The sequence below is a fragment of the Calidris pugnax genome, unplaced genomic scaffold (genome assembly GCF_001431845.1).
Source record: "Calidris pugnax isolate Ruff unplaced genomic scaffold, ASM143184v1 scaffold208, whole genome shotgun sequence".
In the NCBI taxonomy this organism is placed as follows: Eukaryota; Metazoa; Chordata; class Aves; order Charadriiformes; family Scolopacidae; genus Calidris; species Calidris pugnax.
This window is the reverse complement of record NW_015090967.1, coordinates 2,705,754-2,726,320: the sequence shown is the minus strand read 5'-3', so window position 1 is coordinate 2,726,320 and position 20,567 is coordinate 2,705,754. Positions and strand designations below refer to the sequence as shown.

Here is a 20,567-nt window from a genome sequence, read left to right as displayed (position 1 = left end):
AGGGCAGGCTGGGAGTGCACCAACATCATTCCTTTTGGAGGACAACATCGCTCCTTCCGCACGCCGCCACACCAGGAGATCCTTCCGCAGCAAGCCATGGGCATCCAGTCCACAGGGCCAAGCTGCTGTCACAGGAAAGCCCCCACGAGGCTCCAGAGGTGGGCACCACCACCTCAGCACCGGTTGCTTTGCCCTAAAGCCACTGGGGGTGGGGGGGCTGCCAGGGCCACCCCAGCTGCCCCCCTGCCTCCCGCCGGGCTGTACGGCGGGGGAGGCCAGCACCATGGCAGGGAACTGGTGCCCAGATTGCCATCTCTTGCAGGTGCCCTTGCCACCTGTGGGAGCTCTAACTTGGCAGCTGCCCACCAGAGGGATTTTCCGCATCACAAAGCTAGGTGGGATTTTGTTGCTTTTACCTGTTTCCCTGGTGTTTGAGAAGAGCTGTTCTTCCTACAGCTGGATCTTGTTACGGTCCCGAGCTTAACTCCTGGCGGTACTAGTAACACCAGTTGTCCTCCCCGGAGACTGGCAGTGTGGGAGCTGTTTTGCAAGAACTATGGGCTGAGCCCTTTCAAAAGCCATTTGTTAGATTGTGTAACCCTTTGTTTAATGCGTTTAGTGTTTCCTTCTGAGAAGGGAATACGTTCTTCAGCTTAGAAAAAGGTGATGATTCTTGAGCGCTAAAAGTGAGCTGCTGCACCAGCAGGAAAGCCAGGCGTAACTGCACGACCCTTCTGCTGGGGTCCCAGGTGGGAGACGTGACAGGGTAAGACACTGTGTTTGCCAGAAAATCACCTGCTTGCCAGGGAGGCATTTCTCACCTCTCCAGGACCCCACAGGGAATGGAGATGGTCTGGCCAGGAGCTCAGCACCACTCGCAATAGGGACGAGACCCAGTAAGACACGGTTTTTTTCCCTAGACTTTTTGTACTTACACATAACATCCTATGCTCATTATGTCCCTGGTGACTTCTTCAGTCTTAACATTTCACTGTAGGATGGGATGTGCTTTCAACATGAGTGCCAGTGAGAAAATTTATTTATTGGCAGAAGGGATTTTATAAACATGTTATGACATTTTTCTTCATCTGATTTATGCTGAGACATCCCAGACGCTTAAGGGCAGAAGTAAACTAGGATGCACACATACATTTTCTCTGCCAGCAGCACCCGATTTTCACAGGAGCATGAATAAAGAGACATTTCTAGATAAGAAGTGGAAAATTCTTTCCTCTATCTGAAGTAATTTAAAGCACTCTTTTTATGCTATACTCCCAGCCTTCCTCATCATTTGATAGTGTTGTTAGCATTGCTTTAGTGCTGATGATTGAAAGATAAAAGCAAATGTTTAATTTTGTATTTCTTCTCTCTAGTAATACTTCAAGATACTGCTCTGGGTGAAAAGACAAAAGTTGGTGGGATCTTCTGGCTAGCTTGCTGGTGGGCTAGGTTAGGCTAGGCTAGGCTGGGTGAGAAGCTGGGCTAATGGAGTGGAGATATTTGGGGTTATAAACTCCTTTCTCGGGAAGTGCAGTGTTGTTCCTGCTTCGTGCTACACACAGTGACGTCGTGGGGTGGAGGAAGAGGAAAGAGGAGGGGTGATCTCCTAGCAAACAGCTGTTGCAGCTGTAGAGAGGAAAAAGGAGGAAGATCGGGAGCAGCAGCAGCAGCCCGATCCCTGCAACAGGTAATATCCCTTCAGCACAGGTGACCTGGACTGCTCAAATGCAAAAAGGGGTGGGGGGGAAGCAGGGTGGGATGTGCACGTGAGAGAAAAGTGCATCTTTTGTGCTGGTTCTCAGCAGCTTTTTTCTCCCCCAGCTACAGCAGTTGCAGCTCGTCACAGGAGTGGGAGGGGGAAGGGGTAGAAGTTCAGACCGATATGACTTAAAAGGAAACTGTGTCAGCAGAGGGGCTTTTCTAGCAGACCTTTCTTGTAGGGAAAAAAAAAGGGAACCTCTCTGTCTGGTTTCAGCACGACGGTTGCTTCATCACGTGCGCAGGCGAAGGGAGCAGCGCGTAATAGCTGGGAAGGCAGGGAACTGCTCCCTGCACACAGGCTGGCTGGGACCCCCCCCCGCAGCGAGGGAGCTGAGGGTGGCCTTCATCCCAGCACCTCGCAAGGGACACCTGGCTGGGCCAAGGGCTGCCCTGAGCTGGGTGCCTCCTCTCTGCTACCTGTCACCCCAGCTCAAGGGGGACGTGGCCCTGACCACCCTTCAGACGTGGAGGGCACCCACCTCCACGCTCACCTCAGATGGTGGCCACCACAGAAACACACTGAAGACCTTCACGCTAAAAAGAATAAAATGCAACATTACGCTTCCATAATCCTTCTGCCTGTGGAAATACATCAGGCTCTGCAAGCTAAAACTATATCACTGGTAAAATCTCTGCTGGTGAATAAAAGGGAAAAGAGGGTGTTTGGGACCATACTGATGCTGCTGTGCCTGCTAGTTTTGAGTGGTCTTATGTTTCATCTGGTTTCCTAGGTTTGGAGCCCAGAGAGGAAGTAGATAAGAGTTTAAGCGAGGTTGATCCTGAATATGATAAATGCCTCCCTAGCATTTCGGTGTATTGGGTATGAAATCAGCCACAGTAAGTAACGTGGAACTGACAACTGAAACAACAGAGGGCAAGCCAGCCCAGCCTTTGAGATCTCTCTGCTGCAAGACCCACGTCTGCTTCTTTCTCCTGTCATCAGAGCAGGCAGAGTACTGAAATGTGCAGTGCTCCCCCATTCCTTGTAAATGAAAGCAACTTGAAGGTGTAAAAGCACAACACACGGAAAGGACTAAATGCAGCAGCAAGTCCGTTTCACAAAGCAGGCACCATGGAGGCTAAGTGAGGTGCGTAAGGCCAGCCAGCAAGTCTGGGGCAGGGTCAGGAGCTGAACACCCCTGACCTGGTGGATTGCTAGTCAGGGTTTTGTCTGGCAAGGGTGCTGCAGAAGCAGGCTCCGTGAGGTAAACGTGGAGTGATGCCTGCTGTGAATCCAGGGAAACAGGGAATCTAAGTAAAGGCCATCTCTTCTGCCAGCGACCTTTCAAATGGAAGTAGAGGGCTGAATTTTGTGTTGCCATACAAAACAGTTAGAACAGTGAAATGGGTTATCCTCGTTCTTCTTCCGGTTCTCTAGGTAGAGATCAGCCTTCGGGTGAAAAAGACCTTAGAGAACAGTTATATCAGTTTCCTCTGATTACATGCAAATCACCTTTTATTCTCTGTAGATTTCTTCACTTCTGTCAAAGGCTTCTCTCTGGTCTTAGGTACCTTTTGTGCAGGGATTAACACAGTGGGATGAAACCCCATTTTGAGACCACGGTTTGTTCCTTCACACAGTGGAGAGCATCACCAAGTGAGGCAGCTGTGCTGCTCGCAGCTCTAGGGCTGGGATCAGTCTTCCAGGCAACACCAGCGCATCTCTACACTTCATTGGGAATATGGGGCCCTCTATATATGCCAACAGTGTCTATACATTTCAGTAGTTGGCCGTACATTTTAAAGATGATGAGTTCTAACATGCAATAGCTGCCATATTGCCAAAACACCAGTGTGAAGCTGCATTTACAAATGTCTTTGTGGTTACACCCTGTTTAGCCAAGATTAAGCACCTTAAGAATTGTAAAGACAACCATTTTCTAGCCAGCCAATAGAGGAAGAGTTCAGAAAATAAGCCCAAATCACTGAAAGATGAGTTCTGAGGTTGAGAAACAGATGTAGCAAACTAAACCTCAGAAGACAAGAGAAACCACATACTCAGGTTGCATCCCATGCAAAGCCCGTAAGGCAACTTCAGACCAAAGAGACTGGTGGAGGGGCTGACTGTAGAGCCTCAATAATTTTATAATTTCCTACCCATTACAGTAAATCCTACCCATCCAGTAATAAGACTGTTTCTTAAATCAGAACCATGTTCTTAATTTTTTGCCTTTTTGTAATGTACAGCATGCCATCTTTTTTTCTTGCCACAAGAAAGTGTCATTCTGTAATAAAGCAGGTGGGATTTGGGGTCAATATCTATAGAGCTCAATATCTATAGAGACGTTAGTCCAACTCATTTGTGTCATATTTTTCCCAGAAAGATTGTTTGTGGAATACATTCCTTTGTCTGGGTCCTCATATGTCTTATTTTCATAGTATCAAAGGGCACTGATGTCTCTTAGTAGGTAAACTACGCCAACAAATCTTTCTCTGCTTACAGAAGCGATGATGTCAGTAGCAGCCATCCTGCGTAATGGGGAGAGAGGAAGAAAGGCATTTTCTACAGCCTCCCTAGGAAATACTTAGTTTAAAAACTTAGAAGACCAGTTTATCTAGATAAGAAATGTGTATTGTTATTTATGGTCTTGGTCCCATGCTCAGAATGCCAAATATGCATCTATCAGATATTTCTAAACACAGAAATTCACTGTATTTATGAATGTACAGATACAAATGAAATGAAGTCTGATGGCAGAGACATACCACATGAAGACACTGGATTGAGGGGCAACTGAAAGCGATCTTACTACTTTTTGGGACAGGAAATTAATTGGTCAAACACAGGAGAGAAATTCTAGTACAAATTTAACAAATTAATTTCCCTCAAAGGTAGAGAGTCATTTTAATAGCTGGAGGGCAGATAAGTATCTCTCTCAGGACTAAGTCAGAAGAAAATACATTTATGAGAAAGGAATAAAGCATCTCCAGAACCTATGAAGTTTTGCAAAAAGTCAGACTACCTATGCAAATTAGGTTAGAATAGCTGCAAAAAATTAGTCTGCCCTAAAAGGAGAAGATTCACTTTGTTAAATGCAACTCGGAACACAGGCTGTGCAAGAGGAAAAAGACCCCAATTTAATGTTTATATCTGGAAAACCTGTAGAGCAAGTTGGTTAAAAAAGGGAAAGACGGGTATCCTTCGGACTGTATCAAACAAAAGCAGATTGAAATGTAGCTTTCTTTTCCATTTCTTCACCTACATTTTTGCCAACACGCTGTCTGCTGAGACACAGCAAATCATCTGCGTTGCACTTCCAACTGACTGGAGCACCTTCGAGGCGCAGCTTCTGGGAAGGACCGGACAAACCTCACCCAGATGGGGAAATCCCGAGGCTGGTGCCTGCAGAGTCCCAGGCCCTCAGCAGGGCAGTGGTGGCCGCGGCCCCAGCGGTTCCTCCAGACTGGCCACACCGTCAAGGCAGAGCCACACCAAGGGGCTTGGATCCAGCACTCAATGGAGTGTCTCTATTTAGTCACTTTTTCCTCTGGAGGCAAAAATTTCACTGGGTGGCCACAGGACGCCCTAATCACTAGAGGAAACCCAGGAAAATGTTCTGAGCACACCCTATGCATACCAACAAAGGCAGCCTTTGGGCTGTTAGGGAGAGTACTATTCTGTGACCGCTGACAGACAGTTTTCACTGTTCCGTTTACACTTCAGCTGTTTTCCTTTGGCTTACTAACATGTCCAAAGAGGGTGCAATATCTACAGCTCAGAAAGCTTGAATGTTCCAGTAAGTCAGTCATAAAGTTTGCTTTATCATTTTCACCTCCGCAGCTTTACCATGAACACCTACCTCTTTGTGTATGACTTAATGCAATTCTGTGGACATTCCTGGATATTTACAAATATGATCATCAGGTTCATGTCATTTGGAAAAGGTAGGATCCCTTCTATATTCTCCTTAAACAGCGGCGGTGACACACAGAAATATCAAATTAGAGACAAAGTTAGGATTCTGAATAGGTGTACATCCAATACCAGGGGCTGTAATTTCAATTAGAAAAACATTGTTTCTTCCGTTATAAAGGATGAACAAATTACTGGTACTTACATTCTTCCTGTATCACGTTAGGAATGAAGTTTTGTTTTGCTAATAAGCTTTACTATTCAGCAGCATACTAGACTAAGACATAGACCTAAATGTGAACAGATCCAGTCGTTATAGTGAATATTAATCTTACTGATGCCACTAGGAGGGAATATATTTGTGGTTACTGCACATGGTTCTCTATTTTCAAAAACATTACAACACAATTCACTTTCCATTGTGCCTGGGGTTAAGGCACAAAAGTAGAAAACTAGTGATTTGTAATGGTGGAGAGCTGCAGGCACACAATATACCAACTTTGTGGTCTACTTGGTTTAGGAAGTACCATGGATTCAGATACAGGCAGGAACTCAACATCTCCTCGTGTTTAGACATTCCTTGTACATTTCCTCATCTTTAGAAATACCCTAAGGTAGTATCTCTAAGCCAGCATGTCCCGCATAGCGTTTGCCAGTGCATTAAGTGTTGGTGATCCATTCTTTTCAGTGTCCTGCCTCTGTGTCAGAGCCACACACAGAGTGGATTGCCTCCTCCCCTCCCCCAAAGCTTTGCTTCTGCTACCCAAAAGTTTGGTAGAGTGTGAACTTTATTTCTTGTCCTCTCCAGTGGCCAAAGGGCAAGGGCAAACCCAGCAGTTTGTCCAAACTTTTACTATATAACCGCCCTCTAATTTTCCTTTTTTCTTTGTCTGTAGATTCGTTGGCTGACACATTTTACTCCATAGGGCTTGTAATGCGCCTTTGCCAGTTGTTATCGATATTGGAGATCCTACACATCCTCATTGGCATTGATAAAAGCCGTCTGTTCCCCAGGTTTTTGCAGGTAAGCCCATTTCTCAAGACCCTCTTTCCACAACCTACACTCTTCATCCATGGCTGACTCTGGGTACAAACCCAGGCTGAACTACCCCAAATGCCCCACTTGCACCCTTCCTCGGGGAGCTTGATCTGCTAATGGTTTGCTAATGGCAGGAACTGAGCCCTCAGAACTGTGTTGAGAAAGAGCTGCTCTCTCAAACTTTTCTTTTTGAGTGAAACTGAATAGGGAGTGCCCCATGCCCACCCCACAACAGCAGGGACCTGGACAACAGGGGCTGAGGGAGCTGGGGTTGTTCAGCCTGGAGAAAAGGAGGCTAAGGGGAGAGCTTATCACTCTCTACAACTACCCAAAAGGAGACTGTAGAGAGGTGGGGGTCGGTCTCTTCTCCCAAGTCACAGGCAACAGGGCAAGAGGAAATGGCCCCAAGTTGCGCCAGGGGAGGTTCAGATTGGATATTAGGAAAAATTTTAACACTGAAAGGGTTATTAAGCATTGGAATGGGCTGCCCAGGGAAGTGGTTGAGACACCATCCCTGGAGGTATTTAGAAGATGGGTAGATATAGTGCTTAGAGACATGGTTTAGCCATAGTTTTTATCAGAGTTAGGTTGATGCTTGGACTAGATGATCTGAAAGGTCCCTTCCAGCCTAGACAATTCTAGGATACTATGATATCCAGAGGACTGGCCATCTGCAGGAATGGGGCAGCTACCACTTCTAGGCCACCATAAGTGGCTGAGGATAGTAGCTTCCCAGCCAACTTGTTTACAGCCAGAAGACAACATCTTAGAGCCTAAGTTTCAGTAGCTAATTCTTTTCTGTGCCTTTTCCTCACTGACAAGTGCATATTTATTTTGTAAACAAGTACAAGACAAGATTTTGTGGGGTAGCGAAGGGATTGCAGTGAGAAAACCATCAGCAAATCTAGTCTCCTGAAACAGGTCATGGAGTGTGGAAGGAAAAGAATTGCTTAAGAAAGAGAAATTAAGAATTTATGGTGGGAGAAGAAAGAAGAACTAATGGTGGGAGCAGAAAGAATGGAAAATTGTCATATTCTTGCTGTAAGGGTCTCCTGCGCTCTCAAACCCAGACGTGGGCAAACTGCAGCAACATTGAGAGATTCTGATACTGTTAAGGGGTTTACAGGGTGTATGTTCAGCTGTAGGCAGAAAACGAGCCTGAAGATCACATGCTATAGCAGAAAACAAGTCTCTGTCATTTTCTTTACCACACTCTTGTTTTCTGTTGGGAGTTAATCTCTGGTTTTGGTATTTTTCTTAATGCATTGGAAAAAGTAAAAATGTTGAGTTTACCTTCAAACCTTTCCAATGCTTAGTATTTGAATAATGGTGAAACTGGTCTTGCTCTCAGCAGTAAGAACATAGAGGACTAAGAGTAGTAAGTTATGTTATTAGTTTTCTGGATAGCCCATTTTTGTCAAATGACATATTGCATGGGTGACGATGTTCCTCTTTTAAAATCTTCACTAGAAATTGATTGACTAATACAGATCTCTCTCATTTAAGCTGCTCACTAAGTGTGATAGCAAATTTGTCAAAATGCAATTAGCTGTTTTTTCCTGACTAAATCTACATGCTTTTACACTAATCTAGGGGGGAAAAAAAAGTATCCTATCTAATGTGTCCTGTAACAAATCTGACATCACTTCTTGGAGAGAAAAGCAGCCTGCTAATGCCAATAGTCATTAAATCACGGCCTGCCCTGGCAGAGTTTACACATTCCCCAGCCCTGACATAGTCCATTCCTTTCCAGCCAAGCCCTACAGAAGCAGAGATCATGGAAGCCTGCACAAACAACACTCTGTGTTGCCTCTCAGCCTGGAAAAGAGAAGGCTCTGGGGAGACCTTATAGCAGCCTTCCAGTACCTGAAGGAGGCCTACAGGGACTCCTTATCAGGGAGTGGAGCGATAGGACGAGGGGTAACAGTTTTAAACTGAAAGAAGGGAGATTTAGATTAGATATTAGGAAAAAATTATTTACTGTAAGGGTGGTGAGGCACTGGAACAGGTTGCCTACCGAAGCTGTGGATGCCCCATCCCTGGAAGTGCTCAAGACGATGGGGCTTTGAGCAACCTGGTCTGGTGGGAGGTGTCCCTGCCCATGGCAGGGGGGTTGGAACTCGATGATCTTGAAGGTCCCTTGCAACCCTAACTATTCTGATTCTATGAAAATACACTAGATATGAAATGGATATTCTGAGCAAGAAAACTTTGATCTTTCTTGGGCAGTGCAATTACCTCAGTGCTCTCCGGGGCACTGAATGGTGGGTCAGGGAACAATACAGCACTGTGACTCCAAACATTTGTCTCACAACAAAGATAGCTTTGGATCCTTACTTGGTTCTTTCCCCAGGTGTTCTCTCACCACAAAGACAGCTCTCTTGCCGTGATGTTAGCATTATTATCATGCTGTCCAAGCAAGGTGTACAAGCTCTTTCGTGTAGACTGTGCTTTTGCTTGGGTTGCCCTGATGAGAGAGTGCTGTGAGAGCACCGTTAAGCACTTTTGTGCCAACAGTACTGCCATGTGCCTTGCCACACTTTCATGCCTGCCTCTCAGGAGAAAAACATTAAAAATACCCATTTTCCGCAATGAACTGGGGAAGGACAGTTACAGCTTACCTTACTGCCCATAGCCATGGCACTGGTAAAGCTGCAAGAATTTGACAGGGGTTGCCCTATTCTGCATTCCCACCACCTGTTCTGATTCTAGGATTAAACATGTCCCTAGATGCATCCCTCAGGCCGTGCACACACATGCATATCCACAAGTGAAGTTCATCTTGCAGGTGGTCTCTAGGATGAGAGAAGAGGTGACTCGGGCAACGTCAGGGAAGCACGGGGGTGGAGGTAATGCCACCTCAAACAAAACAACCTGTGAAAGCATCCCTGAGGTGGCTGGTGATTTTGTAGGCATTACAGCAGAGAAAGGATTTAAGCAGAGTTTGGATGAAGGATTTCTGCCTAATATCCCATTTATTGTGTTTTAGTAGCATTTACAAGGAACCTTTGAGATACACGTTACAGATAATGGAAAAGCAAATTCAGAAGTGTTTTCTGGAAAAAACAGGATGGCCTCATTGAGGGATAAAGTCTCAGACCACGAGACACCTGAAAAGAGTTAGGCAGGCTAAGGCCAAGTCACACCATGAAAGGAAGGTGAGTCCTGTGTGGTAGATAGAGTGGAGGAAGAGAAGACAAGGGAGGGTCACAAAGCTGGTGCAAAGGGATGTCTGTTGGAGCTTTTGCAGCTTCCATGATTGAGAGGAGGACAGGAGAACATGTCACATGTCATTGCAGTTTTCAAAACAAAGGATAATGAAACGTAGGAGTCTGGCCAGGGACACAATAGGAAAGGTGTAAGAAAAAAACTGGCATTTTTGTGAACAAAACACCAGTTCTTCAACCTGTGCAAACAGAATTGGATTTATCACACCAAAGACAACACAATATGGCTTTGTGATAAAATAATTAATTTTAAACTTAATCTAAATATTTAATAGCTTTTTCTTGCTTTCAAAAAACATTCACTAAATTGAATTGCTATGTAAGAGATTCAGATACCAAGTATGAAACTGCACAGTCACGGTTATTAAAAAATGGAAGTGAATGTGCTGCCTGTTCCTGCCCTAACCCCAGCTAGTCTAACTTGCTCTTTTTCACTTACTTGCCTCAAATGCCCAAGCTGCCTTGTGGAAATTTATGTCATTCTACAGAACTTGTTGTGTCTTGTGACAGACCAGTGCTGGGAGAGGAAGGAAATTCCAGTTTGATCTTAACATAAAGAACAAGAAGGAATGAAAAATGAAACCATTGTATTTATGCTTTGTGTTGTGTCAGTACATACTTCCTTTTTATGAACATGAAAACACAGGACTTCTAGTTTTGACTTTTTTTTTTTTTAAAAAGAGAGTAGTAACAGAGAATACCGTATTTTCATTCATGCAAGGACAGATGATCCACAGAAGAAACGAGCTGTGGCTGAGTAGCAGCTCATGCTTTTTATATGTATGTGTATATATGTATGTGTGGATACACATGTATACATATGCATACCTGTATATGTGTATATTGATATACGTACATGATTCCATGTATACAGGTATACAGACCTGTGTGTATAGACCGTACCAACACACATTTACTGGAGTCTCCTCTTCAAGTAGCTCCCTGTCTTGTCACTTGCTGGAAATGTCCCCAGCCTCTGACTAACCCCTGCATCTACCTTCCATTTGTGAGGGTTACCTAAAGGTAAGAGTGCTGTGAAAGAAAAGAGCACAATGTCTCGAATGGGGGAGTAAAGGCAAGCAGGCAGGCAACCTCCCAATTTACACAGAAATGAGGGAGGCAGGGTGCCACTGTCTACCCTCATGAGGACATCACAACTGCCTTGACAGCCAGGCCTCTGTCCTGCCCCACAGATGTGACCCAGAGCAAAGCCACCATCCAGAACAAAAATCCAGAGCAAAAGCAAAGGTTTTCAGATTCGGCCTCTGGTGGCTGCTTTGTGCATCCCACCGCTTGCTGGCTGAGGCTGCAGTCCAACCAGAACAGAAGACCTACAGGGGATCTGCTTTGTGTCAGGTCCAGTTCCCTGCTCTTACACAGTCTCATCACTGATTCCCATTGTCTGCAACTAGTGAGGCCGAGTGCCTCCCCTTCCCACACATGAATCCCCCCATGGAGGAAACCTGTTGAGCCCCAGCTGGGTGATCCTCACCTGCCTGTGCCCTGGGGAGCAAAGGAAATCCACAGCCTCTTTCACTCCCAGACTCTATAGTTAAATTTTGAGTCTGCATGGCCACTCTCTCTTGATAGCCAGGGCTCATCCTTTTGAAATAATAGCTGGCTGCCTACTGCTTATCCTTTCACCTCACTGAAATGGGATCACCTCCTGATCACTGGACCCATGCTATTTTCTCGTGCTTTCCCACTGAGCCACCTCTTGAGGAGCAAGTGACAGTTTGGAAAAACTGCCAGCTCTCACATCTGAAAACATGTCCACCTTTTTATTATCGTGATAAAGCTTTGGTCTCTAGGTGAGACAACTCCCCGAATTCTCTCTCATATTAGCAATCTTGTGGAACTCTCTCTTGACATCCCAGGGCCGGTAACAAAGGGCCCACACCAGCAATGTGGCACTCCTTTACCACTTTTCACCAAAATTATTTTAACTCAGGTTCCATTTTATTTGTTCTCTCCAGCACACAGTCTCATGCAATGCTCACACAGCTTTCACCTTTGTTTTGATTTCCCCCCTGCGATAGCTGCCCACCATCAGCTTCTCCTATTGCTGTCGTATCTGGTTTCAGATCCTGCATCAATACTCCCAGTTCCCCCATTTTCTTGCCAGGTTCCTCAGCATCAGTGTACAAACACAGGACTTGATACCTCTCACTCTCTGTTTCCTGGGCTGTCTCTGCAGAAGTCTGTCAACATCTGACCTTCTTAGAAATCAATCCTACTCTCAGGGACCAATGGGAGCAGCAGCACAAGGTGACAGTCAGGGCAGGGTGAGAGGCGGCAAAACCATTTTTTATCTGTTGTTGCCCCTCAGTGCTTTTCAAGATGAGGAACCAGATCCCTAGGGGATGGACATGCTCTTTTTCTGTATGAAAAATTGCTCACGTAATTTTGCTGAATAGTGAAGTGACGGCTGCATTATCTGACAGATGTGGTTTGCAAAAAACAGTCTGTACCCAAAATGTTCCATGCAGGAACCCATAAACATTATATATCGAAACAATCACGCAAACTTTCTGAGAGGACAACTTCTTATTTCATTTAAGGGAGGAATAAGGGGAAGGGGGAAACCAATGAAGAAGAACGATTGTGCTTATAAAAACCACCATGTTAATCCACTGTCATTTAATGACTTTTCATTGACTTCAGATCTTAAGCCATAAAATCATTACACCTAAGCTACCCTATGGAAGAGATCACAACGGGTATAGAAAAACCCAGTGAAGCTATACTGATTCATACCAACTGAATGATGCATGTTTTCTCCTTCAATGCTTTTCAAGAGAGAGTAAATCAGGGTGAGCCCGTACCGTTCTGGTAGAGTTTCACAAGCAACCATTGGCAATGCTGAATACTACAGATATGTATTTTAAAGGGCAAAGCATGGATACTGATAGGAAACTTGTCCAAGAAAGCTGCAAAAAGACATGCTTGTTTTTAATTACAATACTGGCTATAATACTGGTATTTTTTTAAGCTGGAGACACTGCCTGTTGAATCTACTTCTCTAACTTTTCATTTGTGAAGGCATTCCTTGTGGGTCGGGTAAGGTTAAACCACTAGAAAAATGTTACAAATGAGAGAAGTCCCTGCTCCCACAACTTCCGCCAGCTCATCCACAGGTTTCCTGGGCTACAAACCCAAGTCATCCCCGTGGGCATGTAAACCTCCACCCTCACCACAGCCATCCACAGGTTTCCTGGGCTACAAACCCAAGTCATCCCCGTGGGCATGTAAACCTCCACCCTCTGTGGAGGGTGGAGATCTGTGATGATGTAGTTTCCAGTTCCCCGAGCCAGAGCCCAGTGGGGCCTCAAACAAAAGCAGGGCAAGCAGGGAAACATTCACTGGAGCATCTGTCTAGAGCAAACCAGATTAGCTCATGGCCTCCTGTTTTGCCAAAATAACACAGAAATGAGAGCTGCAGAAGGTGCTACCTGAATTGACAATTCTCTTTTCTTTTCAGATCACTGAGAGAATAGTTGTTTTATTTGTCGTGATCAACAGTCAGGAAGAAGTTCAAGGGAAATACATTGTGTGTGTTTTATTTTTCCTTTGGAATTTGCTAGATGTGGTCAGGTAAGGAGTCAATGGCAAAACCACAAGGGGAAAATGGGTCATTCCTGTGAGCAGGACCCCACCTCCACTGTGCTGCAGGTTCATTTAATTATTCTGAAATTGGTAGAAAAGCATATTATCCATTTTAATAAAAGCTTGGACCCTATAAGTTACTTACTGATTTTTATGAAAATCCACATAGTTGAAAGACTGAGTGACTTATAGAAGTAAATTGTTGCATTAACATTTGTAGTTCAAAGGATTTGACCTCTTTAACAAAAATTTAGAAGGAAAGCACAACTGCCTCCCATGGAACAGCAATTTTTAAAACTGATTTATGATCCTATTGCTTTAATATTTTTTTTAAACACCTCACTTTGATCCAAGACTGACAGCACAGTAAGGCAGTGATGGCCAAACTTTACTAAGACATGAAAGAATATTCTGAGTAAACTGTCCTGTGGTTTCCAAAAAACCTTCTGCTGCAGAAACTGAGGATTTTGGTGTAGTAAGGCATATATCACACAGAAGGGACAGCACGCATGAGGCCAAATGGACAAGAATACAATTCAGGATTTTTATCTCCAAAACGTTGTATGGTGGAAGGTTATCAGTACCTCCCTGTGGTAAAAGTATAATGGTGAAAATGCCACATTGCTGACCTTTGCATCAATAGCTAAATTCAGTAACATTTCTCAATTTTAACTTAAGCCTCTATGGGCCTCAGGTTGTAGACTTACAGCAGGGAAGACAGAATTAAGAAGGGTTTTAACAGACATAACAACTTCTGTATGGGAGCAAAGTGTTTTAATTAATTAGTTTTCTTTCTGCTAAAACTGCTTTGAGGACTGACTAGGGAATATGGGTTTTGTCAGCAAAGAAAATACATGTTATAGAAGACATGAAAAAGGAAGGTGTCATGTAGCATTGATAAGAAAGAGTTTCTCAGCTTCAGAGTATTTAGCATAAAATACTAATTGTATGAATTATTCAGTTTATTGCTCCATCCCATTCCTTTTTGAAGCCTGTAAAGCTAAAACGGTAGAACCCAATCTCAAATGAAAAGCTTCAGTGCGGCTGGAGAGAGCCCAAGAGTATAAACAATATTGGTGGTAAAGTCCTGTCAGTGCACAATAGTCCTTTCAATGCATCATCATTCTCTATCACTGCTAAAAAATACAGTCCAGCATTATAGCAATAACAGGGGCCATTTAATAGGCAAGATACTGTGGTTTATAGCACCACATGACCAATTAAAATAATAACACATAGTGCAACTCATACAGATTTAGAATTGTTACCTGAATTGTTATTTTACAGCATCTGTGCCATGTCCTAGCGTATCAAAGGAGCTGTCATGTCTGCTAGAGTGTAGAGAAACCTATCCCATCCCTTAACCAAATAATCTTGAAGCATTACAAGTGCTTCCACATAGTTTTTCAGGGACATAAATAACCTGTGGTTTGACTCTAATGATATACTGAGAGGAAATTCTGCAAGGTTTTCTATATCTGATCTTTCCTGCTTATACCATAAACAGCACAAGGAGGTGTATAGAGAGGGAGTACCTGTTTCCTTTTTTGTATTGGGTTGAGAATATGGCTTATTATTAATAATTATTTTGTCTCCATAATAAATCATAGCCTATCAAACTCTCCTGCAGCCCAAGAATGATGCAAAATGAGTCAAAAGAATCAGTAAGAAGGGAATACAGAATTTTTCTTTAATGCTGGTTCCACCTGCCAGAAACATTTCTGGCTAACAGAGGCTTAAAAATCCTTGCTTTCTTATCTCCAGCAAGACCATAGGGCGAAAAGCTTTTCAGCTGACCAAGAATGCGATCAGACCTGTTTCTCCACTGTTCAGAAAGCTGCTGTACCACTTTTAGATCAAACTAGGTAGGCTTAGCTCACCTTCGGAGACTGGAGTCCCAGGTGTTCTGGCCTTCCAGTGAGTAACAGCCACAGCAAGAATAAAACGCTGCAACGCAAGGGAGCCCAGCTGTTTGCACCAACTACCCCTTCTGAGGTCCAGGGGAGGGGCAGCTATACTAAAGAAGATTAAGTACCTGTGATTGCCTTGCTGTTTAGCCTCCTCCAGCAATGGTTGAGCTGGTTCAGCAGTCATAAATCAGCACGTTCTCAGTCCCAAGCAATAGTCATGTCTGCCCCTCTCAGTTGTACCATCCCTATCTGACACCCATTTTCTGATGGACCAGTATGAAATCATGATGGTTTCTGAAAGACCACTGGGGCTGGAGGGCTGTATTGCTGTCCACCTGCTTCAGGTGAGCACCTCAGATGGCCCTTCCGAAACAAGAAACCATCTCCTTTCAGGCATCTATTAGAGCCTGAACAAAACTGTTGCAGTATTGCCCTGAAGTCTCCTCAGATAGGCAGCTCCAAGCTCTTCTGCAATTCCCTGGGATGTTTCAATAATATATCTTTATTTTAAAGACGTGGTCATTCCCTCTGAGCTCATCTGCTGTTCCTCGTGCTGCAGGTACACTTATAACATGTTGGCAAGGACAGGAATATACTACCTACCACTGACATGGCTCAACTTCTCACTGTGCATCCCGCTCTATCCCCTTTCTGTTCTGGCTAAAGGTAAGGAGATGGGATAAGTACCAACAACTCACTTCCTTGATCTTCTTCAATAAAATTTGATCAGTTCAACTGTCATTTGTGTTTAAGATATTTTTGTTTTGCCAAAGTAATCATAAATGGTCATGTACTTTCACATTAACCTGTATGTCCCTTTCCTCTTTTCTGTACTTTTTTCCTTAATAGGGGTTCTCTGTGGTTTGAATGTCTGGTTTGAGGGATTTTTTGTGTGGTTTTTTTTTTTTTTAACAGTATGGGAAAATGTTCATTTTTCTGGATAAAGCAGGAAAATGCCCCCAAAAAAGACACATGGATTCCCCCATTCCAGGCAATATGGTCACATTAGACAGCAAGTCCCAAAGCTGCCTTCTTCCCCACTGAGGTTGACTTCACTGTTTGAGGCAATACCTGCCAGCTTATCATACTTACACTGGGCAATGTGCCCACAGAGATCATATTAAAAGCAGTGCAACTACAGGAGTAAAAAAGCTTGTTACTGAATAGTTGATACTACTTGATAATTCCAGTATTGAGATAGCAATTAGCACCTCAGACCTATAGAACTGAACTCAAGGAGAAGACAACGCGTGCATGTGCATGGGAATGACATGGTAAATTCAGCACGTAATACATGCCATGCCTTAAAGGTAACTGATTTTTACATGAAGCTTTTTTGATGACCTTTGACCTACTTTTGACTAAAGATTTACCATGTTATTTTACAGCATTTGCAATTTATGTATCACTGCCTTATTTTGAATCCTTTGGCACATACTCCATCAAGCTACCATTTCCATTCGCCTTCTCAATCTACTTCCCCTACGTTTTGAAAATGTACCTGCTAGTGCTGTTTACAGGTAAGTGTCTCGTCCTCCTGAAAGCTGGGTCTCAACACAACTGGGATGCCTGTGGCAGCAACAATTCAGATCAGTGTCGCTCCTTCCACAAACGGTAATGTTCTGTGCCACAGCTCCTGCAGACCACTGCAGGGAAGTTCATCACCAGCTCTTTTGACTTCTGATGTCTTTCAAATACAATTAATTGAATTTGGAAGAGACACAGTGGGTGTGAGGCAACAAAAATATAAAAATTGCTTCAATGATCCTGGCCTTACAGCTAAAGTTTACTTTTAAAAAAAAAAAAAAAAAAAAAAAAATCAATCCCCATCTGATCATACTCTCATACTCTTGTTCTGTCCAACCCCTCCTCACTCATTCCTTCTTGCTGGTTTGAGAAGTTGTATCTAAATTAAGACTTTCACAGCTTGATTTTCCAAAGGGATAAAAAAAAAGCCCACCCCAAAACCTGCATGTAAATAGACTGCTGCTTCTCTTTTTTGAAAAATCTGAATTGAAGTTGGCTGTATTACAGCCACGTCTTCCTTCTGTCATTGGCTTTAAAACTAATTTGAAGGATCTCATCTTTGTGATGCAGTGTTCTCTTTGTAAGTTCATAGAACTGAGCAGGTTGCCAGATGAAGGCTCATACTGTCCCTTCTAGATGAACTGAAGACACTTTGGACGCTACTCCCTTGTTCTTAAAAGATTTTGTGTTTTGATTCAGGTATGTGCTTTATCATCCAGAACCTCTTCTCTGAAAGGAAAGCCCACCTAGGGACAAGCAACATCAAAATGAAAAGAAGCTAAGTTGATATTTTGTTTGGAAAAAAGAAATATATATTCCCAGTGGACTGCTGCACATCATAGGTTAAAAAGAATTTAGACAATGATTTTTCAATGCAAAACTCCTGTTTGCACGTACATTTTCTGGCCGTGTAGAATTTTCAGAAAAGGCAGATCTCTTCAACACACCTCAAAAATGGAGCAGTTCAAAATAACTAGTTACTTTTTAAAGTTATGACTTCAAATGGCAGGAGTTTTAATGAATATATTTTTTCTAACGTATATTACAGAAATCTCAAAAAAAAATTGAAGAGTGCCTGCACTCACAATCACACCAACAACACTTACTTTGGTTTCAATTCTTGCCTCATTAGCAACAGATATTCTGTAATGACAATAACACAATCTATAAGATTATTTTATATTAGGCAGCATGTATGTGCCCTGTATATATATATATATGCTAAATGGGCTAGAACTGGAATCTCTCCAGGAGGAGACGGAGCAGAAGCTGGAAACTTTGCAACCTATGAGATCCACATGCTGATTAGCCCCAGGCATTCACAAAGGATCCTTCAAATTCTGGCCCAACCTTCACTTCTCCAAACAAGATTCCAGAAAGTGCAGCTAAACCACAAAGGCAGGTAATCATCCACTACGTACTCAAGGGGATATTTAAGGGTCAGAAGTTAAAACTTATGACCATGTGTCTGGCAGACATGAAGAATCACTTTCATCACAATGATTTTCTTCCATGCTGAACAGCAGACAGACAAGCAAATGAAGTGCAATGTCATTACACAGTCAAGCCAAATACACTCTGTTCTTTCAAGGGAAGTGAATGACTATTAAAAGCCATGTGCAAAATTCTAGCCATTTTACTCACGTGCGTCGCTCCTCCTGCTTCTGTAGGACTATCTGTGACAATGCAACTAGAACCTGGTCTCTTCAAAAGGCTGAGAATGGAGAATCAGGACAGCAACCCAGTGGCTTGTACAGACCAAAGTGGACAAGTAACTGCCTAGAGGCCCGTCAGATGTTTCATCCATATTGATTATGACCTACATTTGAATTCAAGCAGGTGGGGGAGAAAAGTGCAGCTATTTTTTTGGGCTTGACTGAAAACCGGGGGAGGGGGGACAGAGAATAGTTGGAGAGAAGATAGTATTTCAAGGGAAAACAAACACTATTGTGATAGGAAGAAGTGAGGCTGGCCTTGATGAACTCAGTTGTTAAGAGAGGTCACCTACTATCATTTTTGTTAATTTAATATACATGGCAGACAATACCTGCAGACTATTGTGACCACTGGAGTGTTTGCAAAACCGTAAGCATCAAGGTCATATATACAATAGTACAGGGTCAACCATGGTTTGTTTGGGTTTGGTTTTTTTTTGAAAGCACTGCAAACAGAGGTAGGAATTTGGAACATTACAGAAACAGAAGCACTCCCACTTTGGACTTCCATCTGACCCAAACTGATTCAAGTGTGGACAACGTGAAGAAATGTATAGAGCAGCTGAATAGGATGGCAGCTTTGAAAAATAAGAGCTAGAAGAACACTTCACATCAAGCCGCTATATAACACACTAAAGGTGAAACATGGACATTTTTCCCTCTGGAAATGCAATCTAATCTGTTTGTCATCAAACTGCCTGGAGTTAACATACCCTGCAGGAAGAAACATGACAGACGATAAAGTATTGGGTCTATGTGGCTATGCAGCAGCTGTGAGAAAGAAGAATATGAAAAATGTGAGAGAAACAGCTCTGCAGACACCAAGTTCAGTGGGGAAAGAGAAGAGGAGGTACTCCAAACACTGCAGCAGATTCTCCTGCAGCACATGGAGAAAACAGAAAGAAGAATATGAAAAATGTGAGAGAAACAGCTCTGCAGACACCAAGTTCAGTGGGGAAAGAGAAGAGGAGGTACTCCAAACACTGCAGCAGATTCTCCTGCAGCACATAGTGGAGCAGGTTGTCCCTCTGCAGCTCTTGGAGGATGCCAGACAAGGTATCCACACTGCAGACATGGAGGACTTATGCTGCAGCAGATGGATATGCCCTGAAGGAAGCTGCAGCCCACAAAGAACCCACATGGGACCAAGTTCCTGGCAGGAAAGGTGGCCCATAAGGGACTCACAACTGGAGCAGCCTCTTCCAGATGGACTGTACCCCATGGAAAGGTCCCAAGGTAGAACAGTTCTTGAAGAGTTGCAGTCTGTGAGAAGGAATCATGTTGGAGCAGTTCATGAAGGGCTGTACCCCATGGGAGGACCCCATGCTAGAGCAGGGGAACAGTGTGAAGAGGAACAAGCAGCAGACATGAAGGTTTATGAACTGGCTGCAACCCCCATTCCCTACTCACCCCACACCACTTGGGTAGGAGGGAGGGAGGGAGGGGAGGGAAGAGGCAGAAAGTCAGGAATGAAGTTGAGCCTAGGAAGAAGGGAGAGCTGGGGGGAAGGTTTTTTTTGTTTTGTCTTTGTTTCTTACCATTCTAATCTATTGTTAACTGGCAATAAATTGCTCTTTCCTAAGTTGAGTCTGTTTTTGTGACAGTAAACGGTAAATGATCTCCTATCATGACGCATGAGCTTTCTTATAATATTTTCTCCCTGTCCTGTTGTGGAGGGAGATTGAGAGGACAAAATGGGCATCTGGCAGCCAGCCAAGGTCAAGCCTACCACAGATACTAATATTAAGCCATGTTTATTGTCTTATGTAAAATAAAAATAAAATATCAGGATGTGATACTCTCCCTTTGCATTGGTTGTTTCATCTGGCTAAAATGTTGGAGTAGGAGAAGGATTATTTAAAATTCACTATGGGGAGGACTCCCGAATCTAACCTCTGCAGGCAAAAGGCATGAAGTTAATGAAAGAAG

At 43.6% G+C, this 20,567-nt stretch overlaps 1 protein-coding gene across 5 annotated transcripts; it reads left to right on the top strand.

The window, feature by feature from the left end:
• Positions 1-1,574: 1,574 nt before the first annotated feature.
• Positions 1,575-19,527, top strand: HACD4 (3-hydroxyacyl-CoA dehydratase 4). 5 transcript variants are annotated; one of them, XM_014952626.1, is made up of 7 exons: positions 1,575-1,687; positions 5,543-5,646; positions 6,511-6,638; positions 13,362-13,474; positions 15,956-16,062; positions 16,785-16,916; positions 17,623-19,527. In XM_014952626.1, the coding sequence occupies exons 2-7, from the start codon at positions 5,550-5,552 to the stop codon at positions 17,703-17,705; spliced, it is 660 nt and encodes a 219-aa protein (XP_014808112.1). In that variant the 5' UTR covers positions 1,575-1,687; positions 5,543-5,549; the 3' UTR covers positions 17,706-19,527. The 5 variants fall into 5 exon arrangements, with proteins under 5 accessions (XP_014808112.1, XP_014808110.1, XP_014808111.1 ...); XM_014952624.1 differs by having other exon boundaries at positions 16,785-17,010; XM_014952628.1 differs by lacking the exon at positions 5,543-5,646 and adding an exon at positions 2,493-2,849 and having other exon boundaries at positions 1,598-1,687; positions 16,785-17,010.
• The last annotated feature ends 1,040 nt before the right edge of the window (positions 19,528-20,567 follow it).